The sequence below is a fragment of the Styela clava genome, chromosome 4, assembly GCF_964204865.1.
Source record: "Styela clava chromosome 4, kaStyClav1.hap1.2, whole genome shotgun sequence".
In the NCBI taxonomy this organism is placed as follows: domain Eukaryota; kingdom Metazoa; phylum Chordata; class Ascidiacea; order Stolidobranchia; family Styelidae; genus Styela; species Styela clava.
In genome coordinates, this window is record NC_135253.1 from 20,451,496 (window position 1) to 20,478,766 (window position 27,271).

The window sequence follows — 27,271 nt, forward strand, 5'->3', positions numbered from 1 at the left end:
TTATATTTGGCAATCTCGTAATTTTCTACTTTGTAATTTTGTTTTTGATGAATGAAAATAAATATATCCTCCAAAAAAGAGCCCTAGCGTTATTTTTTTTAAAAAAAAAATTGAAATAAGACAATGTTTTATTTCCGGGTAATCACAGTATCCTATCATTCCCATATTCAGCCTGTAATGATAACTAGAGAACAGGACATTGTCACTGAAAATAATTAAGCCATTTTTATCAACTATACATCTATCTGGGATATACGGTATATAAAAAGCCCAATCTTATCTTAAAGCTCAATAGGCAACCTAATAAAAGCTTAAAATAAAACATTCACTTTGAAAATTTGTGACATATCCTTTTTTGTAAAAAGTTATATATAATTTTAGATACATACTTAAAAAAGTAAAAGTGTAGAATACCTGCAGTGCAGCCACCAGAGGGTTCTGGATTCCCAGTTCCCTGGCAATATAGTCCAGGTTCACAATCTGAACATTCTGATTGAGATCCAAGTCTGGGACTTGCTCCATATGTACCAGCAGGACAAGGTTCTTCAGCGAATGATCCTTGCACACAGAAGTAACCTGAATTGAATGAAGAGCATAAAAGTAAAGATGGGAGTATTAATAGGAGGATGAAATAAAAGTGTCAAGAAACTGGCAGTTATATTTCATCTCTGCTCACAAGAAACTGGATAACAAAGATGTTTTCACTATCTAAATATATTTCATGATTTGTTCTCTCTTAGAATGAATAAAACTAATTAACTGTGGGTATAAAAAAGTAAACTATTAAAATCAAGATCAATAAAGTATAACTAGTTAAAAAAAGATGGGTGTATTGTAATGGGAAGCAAAACTAAAAGCTATTCAACGATTGCCAAGTGATTCGTCTGCTTTTGGCACGCAAAAATAAATATAAAAAGTATATAAATAAATATATAAATGGTATGTTTGGACATAATTGTTTGTTCATGGATTGAATAATATTAAATATTAAAATTGTGTGAATTTTTTATCTGTGTTTTCTATACAAAAATATTAAAAAGACAAACAAAAATCTTGACCATGTTGCCTTGTTCTATCACCTAAGAAAATCTAAAAGATAAAAATACATACAAGTAAAATACTAACCTTGTCTGCAGTCATTCTGTTCTGGATCACTGGAACCTTCAGGGCAGTAATATCCAGGATAACATTGATCAACAACACTAGTCAGATTAGTCACATCACAGTAGTAACCTAAAATAGTGGAATAGATATTGTTAGTGATTTATAGACAAAGTTCCTGGAATCTCTTATAGCATAGGATAACGACAACTTTTCAATGCAGTATCAAACCGACATCTATCTACTCAGTTTCTAACATACTCAACATTTAGGCCACAAAATATTTGTGAATGGAAAATTTTGGGTGTAATAAAGATCTTATTTGGGTTTTTCCGCAATCAAAATACTAGTTATTTACATGCACGTTAGCAACACACATGTGTATTTATATAAATCACTTGTTTTTCTGTATTCACAAGTGTTTTTTATGTTCGTTTTGGATGTATTCAAATGTTTGAATCTTTTATTCCAAAATTTCTACTGAATGAACAGTGTAAAACTCTCTATCAGAGACATTGTTTTGACAATCATTATTTCAACTGTGACAAGTTTTGCTTTACATAGTTTTGTGTTGCTCCTCGTTAACAAATATCATTTCCATGGTTATCTGCCTAATATGTCTCTCACTCTCAGTAAGTCTCACAAAGTTGCATGAACCATTGGCCACAGATACTTACCAAACTCAACACTCCGCTATGCTTAGAGGTTCCAAGAGAAAATTACAGTTTTGTTCACAATGACCCACACACAAGATTAAATACATGAATTTAACTAGAATTCATAAATTGCTTTGTTTCTTACCTTTATCACATGGAGTGCAGCTTTGAGAAGTAAGCCCAGGTGAGCTGCTGTATGTACCAGCAGGGCATGGATACTCTGATAAATAGTTTGTTCCTGAAGGGCAGTAGAAACCAGGTGGACATTGAACAGGGGTCACGACTCCTAATTGGCCACTAGCTAGTGCTTGAGTATAGTCACAGTAGCTCCCTGTTTGAAACAAAATTAATATTTTTTTTAAGAATTTTGTACACGGAAGAACCACGAAAAGTAATAAAGAATAATTTGACTCTTGGCTCATCATACAAATTGATTAGAAAATACCCATCTATACCTATAATTAATTTATGTGAAGACAAGATATTTGAATTCAGTAAAATATGATTATGAGTAAATGATTGTTTCTGCATCACGATTGCAGTTGGGGTCCGAAAAAGAAATAATTTTTTTGTATCATGCATAGTAATTTTTTTGAAGCTTGAAATCCTTTTTAAACCATCAAGACTCTCGACAAATCTCACATTTTCTGGCCTTCAGCTGGACCAATATCTAGTATGGTCTACTTTGGCAATTAGAAATTGCAGAACACCCCGGCTACAACCCTGCTGCTCAATTATAATAATCATTGTGGCATTAGTTATCACTTGTTCACCACGAAAAAATAATTGAAATACTTAACGATTTCATTTAATAATATATACAAAAAACCATACCAGCATCGCATTCCAAACAGCTTCCCATTCCTTCATCAGGTTGGTAAGTACCAGAATAACATGGTGTGTACAGTGGACTTTGTTCAGGGCATTGAGTTCCTCTGGGACATTTTGCTGTTGAAGGTGCTGATTCTGTAGATCCTGGTTCGCAATAGTAACCAACCTGAAATGAAAATTTTGCATTGGAATTTTTATATTACTAAGAAACTTTCATGCAGTACACACACATATGTTACATTTTATTGAAACAATGCCTTATTTCCATAGAAACTTTCTCAATGTAAGGTCATGCATACTTACTAGAAAGCAAAACAGACAGAAATTCAAGCAAAGTCATATGTGAGCTTGATTGCATTATGTTTGTTTTTTAAGATATACGTAATGCTATCCAACCGCGAAAACAATAGTGTTAACAATGTGAACTGCTACTTTCTAGAATATTAGTCTTACTTGGCATTTGACAACTGGTGTCTCAGTACCAGGTGACCTACAAGCAAAGCCACCAGTACAGTTCTGACAATCAGCAGCCTTTTCATTTCCTTCTACATCTGAGAAATATCCTGCAAAAAAGAAAAATAATCGTAGAAAATGGATTCTGCTTGAACAATAGATAGTTTGAACTGTGGCAAATACTTCAAGACGTTTTTATTAATATATTAGATTAATATAGTTTATCCCTGGCCACATGAAACGAACTTAGCATTAATAACTTGAAAATAGTTCTTGATTTTCCAAATTCCAAATCAATTTCTTCAGCACAAATTGATACATTGCATCACATTACATTCCACTACTAGTAATTTTTCACATTGATTCTCAAAGTAATTTTACTTTTGATATTCCATGTCTCATTTACTCTTTGTTTTATGCACTTTATTCAAAGCATTGCAACAGAGTTTAAAAATGTACAATAAACAATTTACAAGATATTATGAGCAGAAATGACAGTTGACAAACTTTTAGTGATATATGGAAATGACGGCTCAAGCAATACAGTAGAAACACACTTGCTATCCCATAGCTGACATATTGACAAAAAGAACACGATTTGTCATTCTAATCATTTAGATTGGAGAAACATGTTAAAACCCACCGGCGCTTGAATTATAGAATATTTTAAGTACCACAAAAGGTCATACCTGCATCACAAGCTGTTGGTGCTGGACTCCCTTGTGGGCAGTAATGACCCATTGGACATATATCACCATACGATTTACCAACTGGTGCGATCTCTGTGCTGCCATTGGTACAAAAATGACCGGCTTGACATGGTCCTGCTACTGCGTCCAACTCATCCAAATCACAATATGAACCTAAAATGACATGGATATAACATAGTTATAGCTTTATAACCGAAGATATGATATTCAGAGCTTATAATTTTGACACAGGAGTTATGCATGTGTGTATGTCTCATTTATTAAACAAATTTAACTGTAATGTCTAAAAATATTTCATAATATTTCCAAAATGTATGATTCATCCATACATATTATTACCTTTTAATTGAGTACACAAACATACACAAATCCACACAATACACAAATTCTAACATAAATATTTGCAACATACCCTTCACTGCACCTCAAAAGTCAGAGAATTCAAAGGTGAGGAAAAAAAGTTTATTGTTCAAAAATACAGGAACGAAATATATCTACCTGGATCACATATCTGTGGTGCCGCACTTCCTTCTGGACAGTAGGTTCCTGATAAACATCGTCCACCAATACCGTCAGCAACTGGGCAAACACAGCTTAAAATATCTGCCCCACTTCCCACTACAACCGGTTCGTACATCCATGAACCAAGGGTGCAGTACCTTATAGTATTAAATAGAAAATAATCAGGTGTTAGGCATAAACGGAAGTGATTAAAAATCAGCTCTGCAGAGGTTGGTTACTAGAACTGGTAATCATGTGATGTGATTGAAACGCTCGGGAATTTGCTTTGCATGTCTTTGTTTTTACTATGAAATGTATATAGCTCCCTAGCTAATTACTTATGGATTTTAATCGGTAAGTATGTTGATAGGAATTTGTCTGTCTGTATGTCTGTTTGTCTGTTAGATGCACGCGATATCTCACGAAAGCGAGATTGAATCTGCTTCAGATTTTGCATGTGCATTCATCTTATCTCGGACCAGAAGCCTATTGATTTTGGGCGAATTATGTCGTATAATTAGCGAGGTATTAATTAATTAGTGATGGGACACAAGGTGTCACTATAAAGTAAGAGCGCTGTTTTGGGGGATCCCCTAACTTTCGATCGATAAGTCTTCGGTCTCTGATCGATATTCTCGTTTTTTATATTAAAAAATACGATTTCAAGTAGAGCAGATCATGGATCTCATATATTTAGCTGCAGTTACAGAAGAGGAAGATTGTTGAGATGGTTTTAGTATATGGCAAGCTATGGTCAGCCATAAATTACCAGCACCAATTGGTATTTTATATAAAAAAATTTATTGGTTCTAATATGTGGAAGAGGCTGGTGGAGGACTTTGTAACCAATTACAGGTTACATAAACCACATTGTCATGGCGAGGAGACTAGCATTTACAAAACTGGTATTGTACAAGATGATGAAACCTTTAAACCTTCATCTTCCGGCAAAGTGGTGGTGGTTAAAAATTGATTTTAGAAATTATTGAAAGTTGAGGTGAACCTATACAATACCTATACTCATAAACTTAACAACTTACCACCCAGGAGCACACTGCCTAGCAGGATATTCCATTCCTTGATCAGGGCAATACCATCCAGGCCAACAATATTGACATGCTTCTGGTCCCATACCTCCTGTGAATTAAATATTATTATAGATTTGAAGTGTTAGTTGGCAAACACTGGACCAGAGGAATGTTTGTATGAAATACATATTGCATTTAATGTGCTCTTCAGTTGTACACCAATTTATATATATGTATATACATGTTTTTATCATGACCATGATGATGATAATTGATATATTATATTAATAAAAAATACCCAACATATAATAACAGCAAAAGAACACTTAAACATGAAACAAGTTTGGATTAGGGAATATTTAACCGCTTGAACCCGGCAAGCCGGTTTACCGGCTTGTTTGAGTACGCTCTGTGCCCCGGCAAGCCGGTTTACCGGCTTGTTTTTCGTGTCGGAGGGAATCAACTTTATGATCTCGTATCTCTAGAACCACAATGAGTATTTAAATAAATTTTATATTGCATGAAAGCTTGTTATTGGGACTAATTATATTGTGATGATCGGTGCTCTAATATACGATGTTTCAGTAAAATTGGCAATTTGAAAGTGCGTATGAAATTATTGTATGATAACAAATATTTAATATAAAGAATTTCGACTTCTTGCTAAATAGCCACATATTCAATCGGCAATATATGTGGAGAATTTGAATAGCTTTTTATATACGTATCCAAAACGATTTTACGATGAGCCATTCAAATTTTATGACCAAATATATTCGATTATCTGTAGATTTAACAGCGACGCTGCGTCAAATTGATGTTCTCATTGAAGAGAGGTAACGTCTCGTCACGCACAACTTTACGCATATTACGCAAATGCAACTAAACGTGACGATATCCGCAATAACGTTACGTCGAGATGTTATTATTTAAATGTCCGCAGGAAGTAATTAATTAACCCGATGCTACGCATTCAAAATTCGCACTACGCTTTGACTTTGACTGCCCGCTCAAGCCCCATTAAGTTGTGGTTACGTATACGCAATATGAACAAGATTGTGATTTTATTAGCGGATAACGGAACAATAAAGACCATGAAAAATGTATGTACATAAAAGACTGCTTGCTAAAAATTTTAAATTGAATATTGCACTTTGTTGTGCCCGGAACAATGAAGAACATGAAAATATTAGGCAGACTAAATCCAATATTGCACTTTGTTGTGCCAGTTATACCAATGGTTGTTGGTTTCGTTACCTATACATAGGTACTCATTACAGTATTTGTACTTATATACTGTCTCGCATCGTTTCAGCAACGCTTTGTCTTTAGCAGCTGGATTGTTTTTTTGGCAATAATGTAAATGTTGCTGCATACGACGCATCTATTATTAGAACTGGCGTTTTGCGGTGGGGTATCTAGTTCTGGCGACGCATATGATCTTGTTGGAATAAGAGTTGCTCTTTCTGCATTATTAGTGCTCTCAGATATTATTCCATCCACTTGCTTCGCCTAACATTCTTAAAATCAGATATTTTGATCTGCAGAGCAGGCAAGTACTTATTTTGGTTGATATTTGAACAAATACTCATGGGCGAATAAATGATTTTCCACGTGAAATTTTATATGACGATATTAACTTCACTTCGCTAATACTGCACGCATTACTCGACGTCGGTACTTCAATCCATACAGGGTTAATATCATATCGAAACTCGGCGACCGATGTCCCGCTGAGAACGTCGTTGTGAAAGTTATCTTGCGCATTTTGCCACGCAATACGTTTCGAACGTACTTATCAACATCTTCATGACGGTAGTCATGTGATCGGCTATTGCGTAGCTGCGTAATCAGTGCGTCATGGCCGCTTATCGATGTTGTTCACCCGATACAATGTTACACAATTAAATATTTAAATATAAAATTGGTTATATGGCAGCCACAATAGTAATTCGAATATCAACAAAAAGTTTATAAAAAACTCTTTATGAACATCAAATATTGGCAGTATATTTTGTACCAAACTAACAAAATTTCAAGCCAAAACTCACATACATGCGGAAAAATGACTGTTAGATTGAGGTCAATTTTATTAATTTTGACAAAATGTATTTTAAAATGGAAAATACATTCTGAATGCACGATAAAATTTCCTTTCGATTGAAATGTCTCACAACGTGCTACCTATAATTGGTAAAAAGTTACAAGCGTGCCAAATAGCCAGTATTTAGACTTATTTTATTGTTCTACCAATACGGCGCCGCGAACCTTCAGGGTGAGCGAGTAACTTCGCTCAGAGCCGTCAGAGTTCAAAGAGTTAAACATCAAATAGTTTTAAAATGAAAATTTTTTTTTTCAGACATCTAGTAGAAAACAATAAAGTAACATGTTCCACGTAAACGTAAACTCCAATAAAAAAAATTAACAGAGGTGATAGATCACCTGTCTCATTATTATAAGTGCCATTCGTGCATGGAGTTGCAAAGGTTGAATTCAGTTCACAGTGATGACCAACAGGACACTCTGTAGTATTGTGGGCACCAGTTGCACAGAATGATCCAGCTGGGCATGCAAGGCATTCACCCATCATAGTTGTTGGCGCGTAGGTTCCTCCTTCACACAGTTTGTTTATGCTGCTTCCTTGGGGACAATAAGAACCTACTGGGCATGGTCCACCTGTCGCAGTTGCCTGTAAATGATATAGTTCTGATATTGTAAATTGTTAAGGGTATATAGTAATGGATAATAAAGGGACAGACTAGGGTACATTAAAATGATGATGAGTGGGCATTCATACCTAAAAATTCCAGTTATCTAAATTCATATATAGATTATGCCTGGAACCTTTTTATTTGTTGAAAAATCAATGCTTCAAACGCCTGTCCTGTCCTGTTAATTTAAATAATTTGAAATCATGTAAAATATGAGTGTTGAATAAAAGATATCAGACATACCACAGGTGATCTAGCTGAACTTGATCCTTCAATACAGTAGAATCCAACATCACATTCTGCAGTGGGGGAATCCAAACCACTGGTTTCACAATACATTCCAGCAGAACATAAAACACAGTCTGATGGCTGAGATTTTTGAGTCATGTTGTTGAAGGTACCAGGGGAGCAAGCATTCGGTTCTCCGGTTCCTGAATAAAGTTTAATAGATTGAGAATGAATCGCTAGTATGAATATAATGCTAATAGCTATTAAATGAATGGAGATAATAAAGTTAATTATACAGCACTAACATGAACAAAAGAGATCTGACCTGACATGGGCAAACTACTGCCAGGGGGCCAAATCCAGTCTATTTGGTAATTCAATCTGGCCCGCCTGATGCTGCCACAATCAAACTAAAACCAAATTTTGATGTTTTAGCTGAAATAGCTAAAGCAATTTGTTGAGATTGCAATTGAATTTAGTTTTGGCACGAGGCTTGTCTTTTTCCACTTTTGCTTTTGTAACAATGTAAATATTGTTCCTAAAGTGTAACTTTTACGTCACACATACATGGCTCGCCAGTCTAGATGCGCAAAAATTTTGGCCCCAGATCTAAAAACCTTGCCCACCCCTGTGTTAGAGAGTAATACTTAACCTATGTTGGTGTCATATGGTAAAGATGTCTTAATCCTTTCCATGCGATTTTTATTTTTTATTAAATAATCGTATTTGCTACGTCGATTTTATACATTTGTACCCCCACAACTAATCGATCGACTAACGAAAAACTAATGATCCTCTGCTGCCCACTGACGGCTCGTTGAAAAGCTTATTTAAAGAGCTTGCAATTGGCGATTAAAAAAAAAAGTTGTTTTAAAAGTGGTGGTCTGATTCACAAACCGGATAGAAAAAAGGCATTTTTTTTTCTTGGGAGTTGAAACTTCAAACCGTGATAAAAAATAGAAATATTCGCTAAATCCTTGACTGTTACCGCTTCGTGGTTGGCAAACAATAGCTTAATATTGCTGTAGCAATTTCGTGATCTAACTCAAAATACTTTGGTAGATGGAAGGGATAATATGTCTCCTATTACCACCCAAAAAACACAGAAATTTGCATAAATTTCAAAAACACTCCTTCGTTCCCCCGCAAATAAAATTCCCGTCGTAAACGAAAGCGAGATTTACCGTCGCTTATGTTAATTTCGAAGAAGACTTCTTATCAATAAACTAAAACCCGGAAAAACTAGACCAACAGTTTGCGACCGATTGCTAAATAAAACAGTGGAGTACATCAACGTACCCCCCGCAATCTAGCGACTTTTGTCGTTGGTACGTATACGTGCCCACAGCACGGAAAGGGTTAAATACAATAAAATAATATTTTACCTAGAGGGCAGTAATGACCAGCAGGGCATATTCCAGCATCACCAATATTTCCTCCAGAAGGTGTTATCGAGTCGGATCCATTCCTACAGAAGTATCCTGCAGTACAATTACCTACAAAATAAACCAATTGAAAATGATGCATTTAAAATTAGTTGAATCATATTCTTTGACATTTCTGTGCTACCAGCTAGTTTCATGCTATCTAACAAGATGAAAAAAGTCATAATATTGTAACTTAAGTAATTATATGCCATGTTAATTATTCTATGACAAAGTTTATATTTCACCACAATTTCAGATAGCAAATTTACTGGCTGTTCATATGTCTTGATCATGATGAGGTAATCATTATTGTGTGGGCACAAGTGCTCAATGCAAACTCTGAAGAAACATGCACTGGTTGACAATTGCAAACTTTGACTATTGATTTTAAATAATGTTTACCAACAGGAATGCATGTTAAACTCAACTCAAATTACTTGCCAATATACTTTTAATTCATGTTTTTACCATGTTTTTTTTGTAAAGTAAAGAATTAGCATATTGTCCTAAATATAGAGTAAATGCAAGTTAAAGGTGACAAACCTGCAAAATTAAGAGCGCCAAGATCTGGGCAGTATTTTCCGGGATCACAAAGCCTGCATTGACTTTCTGCTGTTAGTCCTGATCTGTCTCCATAGGTGCCACGAGGACATGGTGTCGGGCTATTTGATCCTGGTATACAGTATGACCCTTGTGGACAGGTCTAAAGAGAAAATTGTTAAAAGAGGTTATTAGTTTGTATTTTTCTAAAAAAAAGCATATATAAAAAGCTTATTTGGTAAACTTTTTTTATTGCTTCAAGTCCAAACGAGCTTATGCTGGACAGCTTGAAACTAATCCTTGTGTGAATCTTCTTATGGGCCCTTTTCACAACTTCACTCAGAAGTGGGCTCTGTATGGCAGCCACTGTTGCATGAGGGCCAAGATTGATTAAGATTGGAATGGTTCGGCATTACCGAATCAACTCTTTGCAATCAACTCAGGCAGTAGGCATTGAAATGAAACTCACAATATTTAAGCTGAGAAGTCGATAAAGTTAGATACAATAATCAACAACTAGGCCATCGATACAAAAACTTTCCTGGAACAATACAAAGTGACACATTGCTCTGGCTTGTGATTAATTACTGGTAGACGTCTGTGTTGCATCATTTTTCAAGTCAGAAGCAGAACAAAAATAAATTACATACCACAATACTTGTTCCATTGCAAAAATTTCCTTCTGTACAAGCAGTGCATACAGATTGTAATTCAGAATCAGTATAAGTACCAGGTTCGCAAGGTAGAGGATCTGCGGAACCTTCTGGGCAGTGATATCCAGCAGGACATTTGTTTGCTAAAGTATGATATAAAAAGTTTGGAGATATTTTTAAAATTAAAAGATTGTTTCATTCAATTGTTTCTTTTTTGATATTTTGGATACAATAAAACTTCGTTTTTCTACTCCCTTACTGGACCAATTGCTCTCAAATGTAAAACAGTTTAAAATGGAAGTTTATCTTAAAGGCTATTACTTTATTACAAGAAATATACATGGATTTTATCTGAGATAGACAAAAGAATTAATGAACACTTTGTGACACCATCACAGTGGTAATCTACAGTTCAGATGCAAGTACTTCATGGTCGAGGAAATCGTAACTGACCAGCGGTTATGTAGACCACTTTATGATGACGATAAATCTAGCAATCCTCTTGCACAGGATTCATACCTGCAAACCCACGCAGGGTAATCAGAGGTGTAATATTCACACATTCCTAACGCTTGGAATGATGTGCCAACTGGTGAGCACAACTAATCATTGATAGTAATAAACATCACACCTGTAGAAGACTGTGATTTTGTTGGGCAATAGTAACCAGCAGTGCAATTTCCGGTAGGTTCTTTCAGTCCATCAGTCTCACAATACTTTCCTCCAGTACAATCTGTGCATTTTGAGAATGCTGTGATACCTGAATACAATGTTGAAATAAATTACTTGAACAAATTTTACATGAAAAGGATGAAAGGGTTTTTCAAAAAGGTCGATGAACTTGAAATGGTTTTCACATGATAACCTTCAATTTTATTATGCAAAAATGCATTTTATAGAAACGGATGCTAGACTTTGATTGTAAAATAAACATTTCTATACCACATTAAAATTTTGTAAAAAAGCTGTACATGACTTGTTAATAGCGCATTGTGACTATATCCATTTTGGCTATCTCTGCGGATAGTAATATTGAGAAACTGCCTAATATCGTTCGGTAAAGATTGGAGTGATCCAATAGTACAGAGAAAGCAATAGTAATAATTTTAAGAATAAACTGATGGAAAAATTCTCTGATGAAAATTGAAAAGATGTGTGATTGTGACCAAACAAGTATGTTAAATACCGACTTGTGATTTAAAATAAGAAATCTTGCCGAAGTGATAGAAGTTCAGCAATTTGATGAAACTTACCAAATTCGGGGTTGAAGGTAGAATCTGGGCAATCTTTTGGGGCAGTGGTTTGTGCGGGACAATATGATCCTTTCGGGCATTTATTCCCTGTTACACCATCCGTAGGATTTGGTATTTGTGCACCAAGTGTGCAGTAGAATCTGAAAAATGTTGATTCATTTGTTTAATTATAAGAAATATATAATTTTGATTCTTATTTTTTGAAATAAATAAAATCTTTCAATAACTTCAATATGAAACTAATTCATCGTAAACCATTGACTTGGTAAAAATGATTTGTGTCAGGTTAAGGTCATATTAAGAATATTTCGTCCATTCTATATAAGTTCAACAAACCTATCTCATTTTTATTTATAAATTAATGCAAACTTTACTGGGACATTCAGTTTCCCCACAATTTTCATTAATCTCTGCTCTAAGAAGATAAAGTAATCAACAAACCCCATAATGCATGGCCCAGCAGGACCTGGAAGGCCAGTTTCATCACAATACCATCCGCCAGTGCAATCTGTACATTGTGACATTTTAGTCAACTTAGTCCTATTTCCGTAAGTGCCCAAAGGACATCCATATTGGGTTGAAAAAGAAGTTCCTATTGGGCAAAAGTAGCCTTGTGGACATTCGACAGGGACGCTGACTCCTACAATAGAACTCCCAATGGTTTCACAGTAGTAGCCTTCCGGGCATGGATCACATGATGTCTGAAAATTGAGATAACTTGTTAATATTTAAAATACAAAGTGACCCAAGAAAACAGAACACTGTTCATTTGGATAATATCTATACAGAACATAACTTTTGTAAAAAGTGAACTAGATTACTGAAACCTTAGGGTACAATCATTCACAAACAGAAATGTATTGAAATTTTCTTCAATTTCAAAGAACTAATTACAAAAATTTTCCTGTTTTTTTATCCCCTTGTACATAACAAAAGGTACAGAAAACATATATGAAACTTCAACTGTATATAATATGCTGTTGCTGCCTGTGTGTTGCCATCTATTCCAGGGGTGGGCACAATTTTTTAGTATAAGAGCCGCATGCTGCAAGGCAGAACTTTAAAAGAGCCGCAGAATTTGTGAATTTATCATTCCTATCAAAATACCATGAACAGAAAAGAAATTCACACAAGAGTCTAATAACAATAAATAGTCAAACAAGGCAGCTATGCTGAAATATATGCACAATTTGAGCTCATTTAATTTGTGTTTCCTTATAGCTGATTTACAAGGGTAGTCTCGTAAGAAGTTTTCATGATTCGATTCATGGTGCCGTTTAACATTGCTGACTTTATTCTGACTTAGTAGCTTATGGCAGATTATGCACAAAGGTTTATTCTTCTGACTGGTAAATGCGTACTCTTCTTCCCATTTTGACTTAACAACTCTGTTTTCATCTTCGTACTTTCGTTTCTTAATTGAGGACATATCGCACAGTAACTTAGACTAACTAACCGCAATTAAGCAGCAATACCGCCAAGCATCAATAAACATTGACCATTGTGACGAAAGATTTGCTGACTTGACTGACTTAAATTCAACTCTACAGCGATTTTCATACTAAAACATAATTTGTCTTAATCATTGACGAAAACTTCTTTACGACTTTCAATAAATTAAATGAGTTTACATTAAAGTTTTTCTCTTAGTTAAAATTTGGATAATAATTTATGTTAGCGAAAAGAGCCGCACAAAAAGTCTGGCGAGCCGCGGTGTGCCCACCCCTGATCTATTCCAACAAGTACAGTACATGCTTAACATTAGGATTTAAATTTCTGGTTAGAGTATTTTCCCATATCTTATTGATTTTATTTGATATAAAATGATCTAAATCAGTGGTTTGAAACCACACCAATGTTCATTGTCCATGTGAATGTAAAAGTGTATATTTTAGTCTAATTGACCATTTGTAGTTTGAATTATGTTTTAGTGTTTTTTAGTCTGTTCCAAAACATTAAAAAGCATGTTACTCAAACTCTGGTTAATATTTTCTGTTTCATTCTTTTCAATACGTTTTTCAACTCACTGAACTCTAAATCAAATCTGAACCCAAAAGCTTTCTATTTTAAAGTAGGCTTTTGAACAGTTTCGCTGGAGCAACAGAAAATTTGGGTTGTAGATTTTGCTTCAAATTAAATATAGAATTTTGCATTTTTTTTTGTTGAAACATTGTGCGAGATGCTAGGTTTCAATTGTTGTTTAAGGAATACTTGAATTACTTCTTTAAAATGTGATACTGTGTATTTATGATAAAGCAATTTAAATATAAGGGATTTTTTGTTCTAACATATCAAACTTCAAACTAAAGTTTTTGTTTATACAACACTTGATGAATTTTTTACAATATCACTCTCTGTAATTAAAATAAGACATTTGAATATTGGTTATTTATATTGATGATGCGAATTTTGCCAAAACAATACAAAGGCCAACCTGTCCAGACGAACTTTGGTATGTTCCATTCTGACATGCGTAGGGTTCCGAGTTTTTCCCAGGGCAATATGAACCAGCAGGACATTCATAGTCAGTGGGTGTACTTGTGTTCTGACCAGGAGGGCAATAAAATCCTGCGGCACAATCACCAGTTTCCGAAGTTGCAGCAGCCTCACAGTATGAACCTGAAATGAGGCAATTCAGTAAAAATACAGTACAGGAAATTCTCCTAAATTTCAGCTGATTTACATTGGCCATCATATATGTCATTTTTAGAAGGTTATAAAAGAGAACATTTGTTATTCTTGATTAAATAATTAATATCTCTGTCTTGAACCAAGAACGAAAATCATTAACTGGGCAATATGAGCCAGCTGTGGTTTGTTACAAAGCAAGATAACACACATCAAATTTGAGGCTTAATCATATGGCAAATCGCGGCCTCACACTCAGTTACCAGTCAATGTCGGTTATGGGATTAACCAGCTAACTATCTGTTTTCGGCAGCATGGACTGACTGTGTATCAAAAATATACACTTGTCCTCTCGCCCATACATTTTCCCTTATTGTCCCACTTGGTCCACACGTCTCAAACTAAGTTCAACATGACATTTTTAAGATACCCATCAAATAGTTATTATTTATTAGTATTAGTATTTAAAAAAATGTATTTAGTAAAATTCTTTGGCAGTAATAGAGTTAACCCTGCACCCAGTCTTAATTTGGGTTCTAACTTGTTTTGTACAATTGTAAAAAAGTCAGTCAGTGAGTAGTTTTTTCACATACCAAAAATACGAAAGTGTACATACAAACAATGAGGTAAAATACAAATAATGTATTTCAGTGTGAAGGGAGACACGATAAACCAGTAATGGTTATCAAGCAGCGGCACCTATGTGGTAGTCTAACATTGAATCGTACAATGTGGATCAATTTTAATATTTTAAATAAAATTATTAATTTCCCAATCACAAACCTTGAGTACAAGTGTTGCAGTCTGATAACTCTTTATTATTAAAACTCCCACTGTATGTTCCTGCAGGGCATGGCTCTGGTACAGCTGTTCCTACTATACAATAGTGACCAGGCCTAAGGAAAAATAATAACGAGTTGTTCACAATTTCAGTAACGAACTTTTGCTTTCATACTAACACTATTTTCACTTAATGATTTACTCTTTGGAAATAATTATATAAATATATTTTGGAATGTATTGGAATACTGAATATTTTATAAAATTTGTGCTGTTCAATACAGATAGTTTTGAAACGATTTGGAATTAAGGAAAACACTGATTAATTGATTTTCAAGTTCCTAATTTCATGAAGATACATGAAAATCTAATTCAAGTTTAACAGTTATTGAACATTTCAAGTTATTCATTTTATCATATCAAATGTGTTATTTAAACAAAAGCTGTTGAATTGTAACACAAAATGAAACGTTTTTGAAGTTCTTCAAGTTTTGTCGAGCATGAATTGTTTGAACATAATGGTAACATAATGGTTTACTTGGAGGAAAATCATTAGCTGTGACAGAAGCTCAGAAAAATTAATCTAATACATCTAAGATAGATTTTCATATTTCAGAAGATAAGAAAACTGATACTACGGATTATTCATATAGCAAATGCGGCTCCTCGCCCAGTTAATAGTCCTTATCGGGCATACAAGTAGTTAAACAGTTTTTTGTTTCAGATGCATGCTTGATAGAGGAGGAAGCTGTAACCAATTAGCGGTTACATGAATCAAGTTACATTGGTGATGAGTCAAGCAATCTTTTTCTATATATCATTAAAATGGCAGAAATTATAAATAGCTAATTCTTCTTCTCTAATATTTCGGCCCATAGTTATTTTCAGCTCAATAACTTACGGGCAACTACCACCAGTCACACCATCTACTGGTTCAGAAAATTGACTTGCACGGCTGCAATAGTAACCAGCTGAACATTGTCCACTTGTTGTACTTCCAAGTTCTTCAGTAGCACAAAATTCACCTAGGAGAATCAAAAATATAAGAAATTTTTTCAAATAATATGAGATTTTTTTAAATACCAACATTCAATTTTCATCTATCATGCCACTGATCAAAATATATTATTAGAAAAAATAAATTAAAAAATCTTTCCTAGGTTTATAGAAGATGATCAAAATGATGATGATGATCAAAAGAAAATGATCGAGATGATCATTTACTAAAATGGTAATCTAAGAACCTAAGAGCCAAACAAGTATCAAAATTCTTTTTTAGGGGAATTTGCTTGAAGCAAATTTAAGATGACTCAGAAGTAAAAAGACTCATCTCTCAGCAATGTTACCAACCACTCGAATGCAAAGAACTACTGAAACCATATAGAATTATGGTGGTGAATTATTCAACAGTAAATATCAATTTGCGTATGACTTTAGGCAATTCATAATTTGTAAAAAAACCTTGGGTGTCGCTCGATAACCAGTTTTGGTTCGCTGTGGCTTCCCTTCCCCAGTGATGTAAATATCGTTTTTTCCTATTAAACTTGAAAAAATAAACTTGAATAACTTTCTCACTGTAGAAATATTTATTAAACTTTATAACTCACCTGCTGTGCAAGGTTGTGGTGCATTCGAACCCAATGGGCAGAAATAGCCAGCAGGACATTTTCCTCCGGTGGATGGCAAAGAATCATTCACAGGACACAAGCAGCTAGTATCATTTAACCCTGTAATAGTGAAATGGTACTTGTTATTGGACAACAAATAGACCCATAAATAATCGTTCTGGAAAATTAAAAAATTGTTGTTATTATTAATTTTAAGATAAGATAAGATAAGATTTTATTTCGATTCATTCGCAAAAACAAAATAAACACATATACACAAAAGATTAAGGCGAAGAATCTGGAAAGTGAACAAAACCTAATAAAATAGGTTTAAAACGTATTAAACGCGTTCACTTACCAAAGAAAAAAGAAAACGAGTCACAAACACAAACAAATAAACATGAATATTGACGGCAGTCATTACTCAGGCGTTTCACTTGGTAATCAGGTTGCGTGCAATTTTTTCAAAAACAAAAAAGTGAATTCAATATCCGCTGTGCGTGTGATGCGGCATGTAAACAAACAGTCCGAAAAATCCTAGTAGGAGGTGCGAATGCATGTTTCCGTTCCATGCTCAAACATATATCTAGTAAAATCTACTAAAACGTTAACACACCAATGTAAAAATCGATCGTAAAAAATTGTAAAAATCGAATTTTCAAATATCAGTTCGTGCAGTTTAACCGTAGTAGTATATATTTACGGTTTAACATTTGTATATCCGGTCGCTATTCAAACAAACATGACATTTCTTTTAACTATGAAACTAATTGTGACTAACAGTTGAGGTTGCGTGAACTATCTACCTTTCCTTGCTCTCTATGCCTTTGCGCAGGTGGAACCGTATGCGTATTACGCAAGGATTAGAGAGGGAATGTCTGTTGAGATATTATTATTTTTTTCCTATATGAAATACATTTTTAATTTTGTTATAGCAATTGACATTTTGAAGATTTGATTGTTTCAAATCAAAATACTTCGCAGGTTCCAAATCTGAATAATCAAATCATCTTCATCAGTGAAAGGGGAGCAAAAATAGTTTAATCACGGAAAGGCATTACCTGCAGTTGTGGTTGGGTCAACAGGCTTAGTAGTGGAAGCACATGAAGTGCAGAACCATCCTTCAGAACATTGTGCTGTGGTAGATGGAGACCCTGAGGACTCACAGTAATAACCTAAAATGAGAACAATAATGGATATATTTCTAGTTAAGTTTTTAGAACAGTTAATATTATTAAAATATATTTGTGATTTGAATATTTAAATCAAGGATTGACAAGGTTTTTTGACTGGGGGCCAAAAATTTCACCCACCTAGACTGGCGGGACATGCAAGTGTGCTACATTTTATGAACAATATTCACAATGGTACAAAAGAAAAAGTGTAACAATAAGCTTTGTGCCAAAACTAAATTTAATCACAATCTCAACAAAGTCCTAGAGTTATTTTTTAGCTAAAAGATCAAAATTTGGTTTTAGTTTCGTTGTGGCAGCAAACCCAAAGGGCCGGATTTGGCCCATGGGCTATAGTTTGCCCATGTCAGATATAGATGCACCAGCCCAGAATTAAGCAAATAGTGGTGATTTTTCAGTTGCTTTTTTTGTCATCTCAAGCGTTTTTAAAAAATGGCAGACTGATCATTTACAATTTTCTAATTGCAATGGAAGTTTATTTATATACAAATTGTCCACCCACTGTAACAAACATTTAATTTCTGTAACAAACATTTAATTTAAACTAAAGAATAAAGAATTACTCTAACTATTGTTTACACAACCTTAATCTAAAAATAAAATAAGAATAAAAGAATAACAAACCTGGGTCACAAGGCTTGCAGTCTCTTAAACTTTGCTTCTTGGTAAATGGGTTGTAAGTTCCAGCAGGACAAGGAAATTCATTTGGGTCAGTTGTACCAGTTGGGCAATAGTGACCCAGTGGACAATCCTTACCAGAAACATCACTTGAGTTTTGTGGACAATAGTATCTGTATCACAATATTTTATAGGGTGTTTATAACGTCCTAAAATCTTCTTAAAATTTCAAAAGGAATTTATAGATACCATATATTGTTTTGGCCCTCACAGATGTATTGAATGAAGTTAAAAATACTTGATCGATTACAGATTATTAAAAAACAACAACCTTTGTTGAGATATGTTGAGAACTGACTTCATAACAAAATTAAAATTCTAAAAGGACCTCATGGACACTCTGATATCACTACCTACCGGTAATCTTTTTAAGAGGTATATATATATCTTTACTATAAATTATTTGAGTAAAATACTGATATTGAAGATACTTCAACTTGAAGAAATTAGAATCATAACAATCTTTCCATGTAAGGTGATCTTTCACTTTCGATGACAATATATTTCAATCTACTACATTAGACGTTTGGCTATCCCGCGAACTGGTGCATAGTGAATATAGTGTAAGAATCACGCATTTTTAAACAAATCATCATGTTGAATCATTAAATGCAGATATCATAAAGCTTGTACATAGTAAAATAGAGTAGGCAATATAGTAGATATTTGTTATAGAAGCACATATTAGAGTAACACAATGTTTAACATAACTAAATCACTTAAAGTAGCATAATAGCTGTGACAGATGCCCAGAATAAATCGAAAAGATCTTACCCAGCCACACATGGTGTACAACTCTCTTGTCCAGCCAAGTTATTATAAGTACCAGCAGGGCAGGCCAAGGGACTTGCTGTTCCACTTGGACAATATTGACCAGTTGGACAAGGACCTCCTGTGGAATCTGCAGGGTCGATCTATAAAATATCAAAACAAATATAAATTTTTTTTTTCACTCGATAAAAAGTAAAAATTGCTGCAGATAACCTGGACATCACAAATACAATCAATATTTTGTTCCAAAGAGTTTATTATCTCATTGAAGAATATTTATGGCAACTGCTTTGATAAACTAACAACATTTTGGTCTCTTCTGAAACATGTACAATTACTGCTCGATCAGAGCCTTGTTTTGAGCATAAAATAAAAAACACCTTACAAACATAAAATAAATTGTGGAAGCCAAAATGAAAATTGAGTGACAAAACCAAATCTTGATTTTCGTTACCTTATCAGTCTGAGCACCGCCAATGCAGTAATATCCACCTGAGCAATTACCAGTTGGTTCAGTTTGACCTGGTTCACAGTATTTTCCTGGAGGGCAGTCGTAACATTCAGTCTGAATGAAGAATAATAGATAAATTCATCATTTTTAAGTAATTATATTTGATCACATGGTGTATAATTAAAAGTTGGCAAGGAAAATTGCTTGATTTACAATGCCAGCAAGAAAATTGGAAATTTGGGAAAATGCAGTTTATGTGCCCATGCCTTTTTCATTGTAAAGTGAATCAAATACCTATTGGTCATCCATGAAAAGTTTTCATGCAACTAAAACATTCAACAGCTAAGTTGGCTTTATACCTGACTTAATCTAACAAACTAAGAGTGTGATTTGCCATGAGATATATTTTATAAATAATTATAATTTAATACATAATTATTATTATCATATAATCATATACCATAAAATTCTGAACTCACATCAGATTTTAGTCCTGATATATTTGACCATTTACCAGCTGGACATGGTTGCTCAATGGTCGTTCCAGCTGGACAGTAGAATCCAGGAGAGCATGGACCATTTGGCGCTGTAACAAAATATCAATTATTGAAAGGCAATGAAAAATATTAAACCACCAAATACATAATCTGATTCAAACATTAAAACCTATTTATTTATACAAATTCACCAAACCATTCAACTTGATAGGTAGTTAAACCCTGTTGATAATAAATTACCATATTTCTTCCTGCATAATACGGAGGTGTTTTTTAATACATGGATCACCAGAAATTTTCAATCTTCATACATAACATGCAGGGCGGGTTTCCCTTTAGGATATTTATTCAAAGATATAAATTAACTAAAATAGTCAACCTGAGTTAAAGTATTTCAAATATAGTGGTCGAGTGATAACATCAATAGTTACTTAATAGTGTAAAAAATAATTGCTTGTTTTGATAGGATACATTTTAGGGTTAGTCAATAAATTTAAATATTTCAAACCAAATTGATCACATTATTCAAACAGAACTTAACAAAAAAACTCGTATAGACAAATACATGTGTCACATAAGGGCAAGATTATTTTTGGGAGAGGAAGGCATGTAGAATGGCCTAACCCTATGGCAAACAATGGTTTCTCATCCAGTTACAAGTTCATGTCGGGTAGTGGAATAGTTGACCAGTCATTGTTTCAAGAGCATGGACTTGTTGGTGAAGCTGTAATTGAGCCATCCTACAATGATGACGTGACCAGCAAATCTCTTACATATAATTGTCTTCCACAGGAATGAAATGTGCAAACTCGAGCATTGCAATCAGAGGTGTGATGGCAACCATATTCATTATGATTACCATGATGCACCAACAGCAAACATTATTTTGTGAATCCTTGTTTCTTAGTAAACATGTGAAAATTTATCTTTATTTTATCCAGAATATAAGACAAATATGAATCAAAGGAAGCATCACTTACCAACTGTCCCATCAGGTGTTGGAGTGTCACTTCCACTTGCACAATAGAACCCAGCCGCACAGTCAGCTGTTGTAGTAGTAGCATTTGCTTCATTACAGTACTTTCCTGCATCACACTCAGCACATGCTGTGCTGTTTTCTATTCCTGTTGATTGTCCATATTGTCCAGGAGGACAAGACTTCCAGTCATAGCCAGTGCCTGCTTCACAATAGTAACCTGAATTCAAAAGCATTTATTATTGTTAAAAACTCTTGGCATATTGGTAGTAATGATTACAATCAGGTACAACAAATTGTGTGTCACATTTTCTCATTGTCACTTGTGTGGCAACAAAATAATAAACCTTGAAGCTTATCAAGCAATATCTCATGGCTGGATAGGATTTACAGATTTATCCCGGTAGAGAGTAAAGTCAATAGGACAACCTATTCATATGGTGGTGAACTATGGCTTCTTGTCCGGTTACCAGTCTATGTTGGGTATCGGATTAATTGACCGGATTTCAGTTTTTAGATGCATGTTAGGTGAAGGTGTCTTGCATCCCATTTATATATTTTGATGAAGTTGCTTTCTTTATCTACTTTCATCATTATGCATGTTGGATGGTTTTTGCTAATTTTTCATACTGTTTTCAACATCCACTGTTTAACTAACAATTTCCTTACACATGTGCCTCTTTTAATTCATGCAAGACCTTGCCAAGACCAAGAATGCGAGACTTTGTCTCTCATAGGTAGAACATGTGACATATCAAAATAACCCTGAGTTATAGAAGCTTTTAATGGATTCTTATTTAAAAATCCTGAACAATCGCTTCATTTTACGAGATTGTCTACGAAAATTATAGAAGATTTATTATAAAACTTACCTATTGGGCAAGGGATCAAGTTTAGACCATCAATGCAATAAGATCCAGCAGGGCATGGGTCACACACTATAGCTTGAGGGTTAACGCTGTATGTTCCTGGATCGCACTGTTTCGGTGTTCCGGTACCTAAATGTATCAAAATAAAAACTGTTAGAATGTGGTTCAATGGTTATGGTAGCAATAAAAATAAGCTTATCCATTGTGACTTTGATCACCTTGCATAAGTTTTTATAATTTTTAACATTTTAACTGAAAACTAAACAAAGATACATAAGGAGGATACATAAAATTATTATTTCCTGGTATAGTAGAAGAACATGGACTTTGAACCAACCAAAGTCAAGTCCAACATTGGTAGTCATCAAAACCGTAGAAAACTTGCAGTTTTGAACCAGAAAATAACATCAAAAATAGACTCAAAATATTTCACAGTCAATAGCCAGCAGGAAGAATAATACAAATAATGATTGAAATTATAGACAACACAACTGCAAGCAAAGAACTTCTTGAAACTAAAATATAACAAAACTGTAAATTCAAGTTTTGAATATAATTACCTTCAGGGCAGTAATGACCAACAGTACATTGGTTGCTTTGCGGTGATTTGTCTTTCCCAGGACAATAAAATCTATAAAACAAAAAGAATTGATAGAAGATTAGGAAAGAAAAAAGCTTAAAAAATATTGAGTTATTCAACTCCAGCAAAGTTAAATTTACACATTCTGTGTACCCCGTAGAATCATTATATGCGAAAGGATTGTTGGGTTCTTTCCAGTGTAGGATGATTTTACGAGAATGCTCCTTGGTCATTTATGACTTTCTCCATCATCAAGTTCATGCATCTCAAACAAATACCTGATTGTCTATTCCCATACCCAACATTGGCAAGAAATTTGACAAAAGAATTTAGTTTCCCAGATGATAAAGTTGTTTTATCACTATCACAATTCTTAAAAAAGTTCAGTTATTTTTACAGAAAATCTGATTTTACAATGATGTGTATAATATTTATATAGGTTATTTATAACATTACTAATTATGCAAAGACCATGGAAATGTCAGTAAAAATAAATAGATAGTTATAAAATCTCTGATAAAATGGGAATAAAGAATCATTATACCCAGGATCACATTTTGCTTTTGGTTCTGGTAATCCAGTCTCATCACAGTACCATCCCTCCGTGCAGTTTTCACATTGTGCCCTGTATTGTCGACCAGTTTGGTTGTTGAATGTTCCTTCAGGACAAGGGTTTGGTGTTCCACCTGTTTATGAAAAAATATAATATTTTTCTTTTGTTTTTAAAATTTTGCTCAACTATAACACAGTATGAACTTTCACTAAGACTCGGGTAGGTACTGTTTTTTTGCCAGCATTTTCTGACCAGTATCCAATGATAATTGAGGTGATGATGAAAATTTATTTTACCCTGTGACAGGAACATAGTTAGGTCAAACGCTATAACTACTAGGCCAATATGAAATGCATAATAATTGTAACAACAATTTGGTATGGAAGCATTTGAATTGCAATAATAGAAAACTTTTATTGATATAAAATTAGATGCAATAATATTAAATCAATTGTATTAATTGAAATACATTGGAAATATGACACACTAGAATTGAGAATATTAAAATATTTAATCTCTAAAATGATTTACACCAAATATATTACATATATTACTTATAGGAACTTTATATGTCTTTGCACCTAAATTATTTCGTAAATTTGAATAAAAATAATAAAGTTGAACACTAAAGAATAGAATTACTGGGATCATTGTATTTACAAAAATACTGATGAGGTGCAAATTTTATAAATTTAAACTAAAATATACCCATTTAAAAAAAAGCATTACATTCACATAATATATTCACGTTAACATCTTAGCTTTACCTGCGACACAATAAAATCCTTTAGGGCATAATTCTCCAGTGGTGCCATCTTCAGGGTTCGAAATTTCAGCTCCTGATCTGCACCAGTATCCAGCAGAGCAGTCTTTTTGTCCAGCTGATGTGAATTTATTACAAATATAGATTAAATAGTTTAATTGGTGTGATGAACCTAACACAGAAACAAACAAGCTCGTACACTAGGCTTTTATCAGCTAAGTCAACTAAAAGTCTTGAAGCAGCACAAATCAAAGAATGACTTTCAAATAAAATAAAAAACATGCTATTAAAAGACAAACAGTATATGTCAGCAGGGTCAAATGTTGTGATTGTTTACTGCGTTTCTGGATTTTGAGACACAAATCACCATAATTGGTACTTGGCAGTATGGTGATACCTAGGTAGCTGAAAATTTGATCTGGATTGGTGTAATAGTTTTTGTTCGTCTATCAAATTCATGACACTGATATAATAGTGTTACAATATGAGCTGTATTGGCTAATTTAAATTTCTCTGGGGAAATGTTACTCCCCACCTAGGCGCAATAAAATGAATAAAAAATCGGGATTTTAAACCTAATTAGCTTGATTGACAGAAACCTACTACAAAGATTGCCATCATAATAATATTAGAAATCAAATGTATGCCCCAAATTGACACCAAAAAATAAAATTTAGTTTCAGATTAAGGAAATTGATATTACCTGCAGTTGTTCCTTCAGGGCTACAATACTTTCCAGCATCACATGCAGTGCAGTCACCAGGATCATCAAAATTGGTTGCCGTACCATAAGTTCCATTAGGACAACCATATTCATTCGCAAATTTGGTGCCTTGTGGGCAGTAGTAACCAATTGGGCAGTTGTATACTGTGTAATCTGATATAGGACCAGATGATCTATCGCAATAATAACCTAAAACAAAGATGGTAAAATTTAAGAACAGAACGAAAATGGGTACTCTCGTAGTGTGTGTACCAGGTTAGGGTTAGGCCATAATTTTATTCCGATTTTCCTCATTTTAGTTCCATTACGAGTTCGGAGACTGTCTGTGTTAGCCAAGTGAATACCCCCTGCCTATAGGTTTCGGTCCCTTTACACAACTTGATGTAAAGTAGTCGAACAAAACTATTTACCTCCATATTGGTACACACACTTCTGGAGCACCCAAAAATAAGATTGCAGAATATGAATGAGATTAAGATACGTAACATAGTATATCGTTTATTAAATAGATGGGTGAGGTATTAAAGCTACATAACAGAGTACCCCATTGCATTCCTAAAGTTCCACTGCTTGTAATGAAATTGGAAATCAATGTAATTATTTGTATATACAGTTTTAGTCCATAATGATTGTTGTAGGTTTTTAAAATCAGACAACAATACTGGCTTGACTGAAGCTTTACTCATTCTACTATTGGCCTTTTAATGCTAGCGTCAGGAAATTCGCTACATATCGATTTTTCTTATATAATCAGATAAATATACTCATACTGACATAAGAATGGGTTCATACAAGAATCTGTGATTTTATTGAAAAATAAAAACTTGGAAATCAGCTGAATTATTCACACAACTTCATTATTTTAATAATAACTAGTTCAAACGGTAATACATACTTTTGGGGCATATTTTACAGTCCGTCTGAGCTCTTTGATCTTGGTAATAACCTGAGTCGCATAAAACATGATCAGATGCTTGCGCAGGGCAGTGATATCCAGCCTCACATTCTACTTGCGTGCTGGAGGTTGACCCAGTAGGGCAGTAATAACCTAAAAAAACAAAAATTACCGTAAATAACAAAAATGCAGGAAAATAAGCATAATGCTAAGTATATAAACATTGAAATAGTAAAATATTAACAGCGGAAAACAGAGATTTTCATACAGTTAGGGTTTTTATGATTCCAAAAGGAAATGCAGGGAAATGGGAAATGAAAACAAATTATTACAAATCAATTAAATATGTAAGTAATCGTAGTATATGACGCTTGTTGATCTTTAAAAAGTTTTTTGATGTTAGGAGACATTTTGGTCCGGTGAATTTGTACATTTTCATAAACAAAATGAGTTTTATGACAATTATAAAAGCGTTCTTCACCACGGAGGAAATATGTCAACTTTGAGAATCACTAATGTAAACTATAATAAATTAGTGAGAAACCAAAGCCACAATCCTGGACGTAATTATCCATCATGGTTCAAATTGAAAAACCTTCGCAAATGCTCAGCGCAATTAGCCAAAACTTAATTATTTTGCTCAGTATAACAAATGAACTAAAAACTTTTAAAATCACCATTCTTACCTGGAGTACATGAATCAGTTGGCTCAGTAAGTCCTAGATCTTTACAGTAGAATCCAGCAGTACATTGTGTACATTCACTTGGCAAAGAACTAGATGTCTTATTATTGAATGTTCCAACTGGGCAAGGCTCTGGATTTGCTGTTCCAACACCTAAGACAAATGAATAAAGTTTAGACATAACAAAAACATAGTAAATATAACGCCATCTAATATATATTTTATTTGATGAATCCTTTCCACATCTTTATAACTATCAAATATCCGAACAAGCAGCCACTGATTCCAAATCATTATTATTTAAATCTTTCCAGTCAACAGCTAATTTGTCACACCCAAGGTGAGGAAGGTGAAAGTGTGGTTTAAACATATATCTTTAAACTATGGTGATATAAATTCGAAGTAGGTGGGATTAATTCACCTCATATCCTGCTATAGTTAAAATGGAGCACCCTTTGCATCACTTGATTAGTTAAATATTGTGAAATCATTGGCATGACTGGTTTGGGAAGCAGTTGGTTGATTAGCAGA

The 27,271-nt window shown here is 34.0% G+C and overlaps 1 protein-coding gene across 1 annotated transcript in view; it reads right to left on the reverse strand.

Moving 5' to 3' along the window:
- LOC120326601 (uncharacterized) overlaps positions 1-27,271 on the reverse strand; it is a 144,184-nt gene that overhangs the window by 55,529 nt on the left and 61,384 nt on the right. The window contains exons 57-89 of the mRNA XM_078111542.1: positions 26,744-26,893; positions 26,058-26,210; positions 25,142-25,351; positions 24,443-24,556; positions 23,667-23,808; positions 23,103-23,173; positions 22,546-22,671; positions 21,678-21,893; positions 20,680-20,786; positions 20,204-20,314; positions 19,753-19,892; positions 18,925-19,091; positions 18,169-18,282; positions 17,108-17,227; positions 16,402-16,525; positions 15,504-15,616; positions 14,527-14,711; positions 12,534-12,793; positions 12,093-12,232; positions 11,471-11,599; positions 10,837-10,982; positions 10,190-10,349; positions 9,605-9,715; positions 8,235-8,422; positions 7,723-7,969; positions 5,293-5,389; positions 4,250-4,410; positions 3,731-3,904; positions 3,042-3,151; positions 2,592-2,754; positions 1,903-2,088; positions 1,126-1,233; positions 415-576 (exon numbers count right to left, since the gene is read on the reverse strand). Of these exons, the coding sequence (XP_077967668.1) occupies positions 415-576; positions 1,126-1,233; positions 1,903-2,088; positions 2,592-2,754; positions 3,042-3,151; positions 3,731-3,904; positions 4,250-4,410; positions 5,293-5,389; positions 7,723-7,969; positions 8,235-8,422; positions 9,605-9,715; positions 10,190-10,349; positions 10,837-10,982; positions 11,471-11,599; positions 12,093-12,232; positions 12,534-12,793; positions 14,527-14,711; positions 15,504-15,616; positions 16,402-16,525; positions 17,108-17,227; positions 18,169-18,282; positions 18,925-19,091; positions 19,753-19,892; positions 20,204-20,314; positions 20,680-20,786; positions 21,678-21,893; positions 22,546-22,671; positions 23,103-23,173; positions 23,667-23,808; positions 24,443-24,556; positions 25,142-25,351; positions 26,058-26,210; positions 26,744-26,893 (4,905 nt within the window). The remainder of the gene's footprint in view (positions 1-414; positions 577-1,125; positions 1,234-1,902; positions 2,089-2,591; positions 2,755-3,041; positions 3,152-3,730; positions 3,905-4,249; positions 4,411-5,292; positions 5,390-7,722; positions 7,970-8,234; positions 8,423-9,604; positions 9,716-10,189; positions 10,350-10,836; positions 10,983-11,470; positions 11,600-12,092; positions 12,233-12,533; positions 12,794-14,526; positions 14,712-15,503; positions 15,617-16,401; positions 16,526-17,107; positions 17,228-18,168; positions 18,283-18,924; positions 19,092-19,752; positions 19,893-20,203; positions 20,315-20,679; positions 20,787-21,677; positions 21,894-22,545; positions 22,672-23,102; positions 23,174-23,666; positions 23,809-24,442; positions 24,557-25,141; positions 25,352-26,057; positions 26,211-26,743; positions 26,894-27,271) is intronic.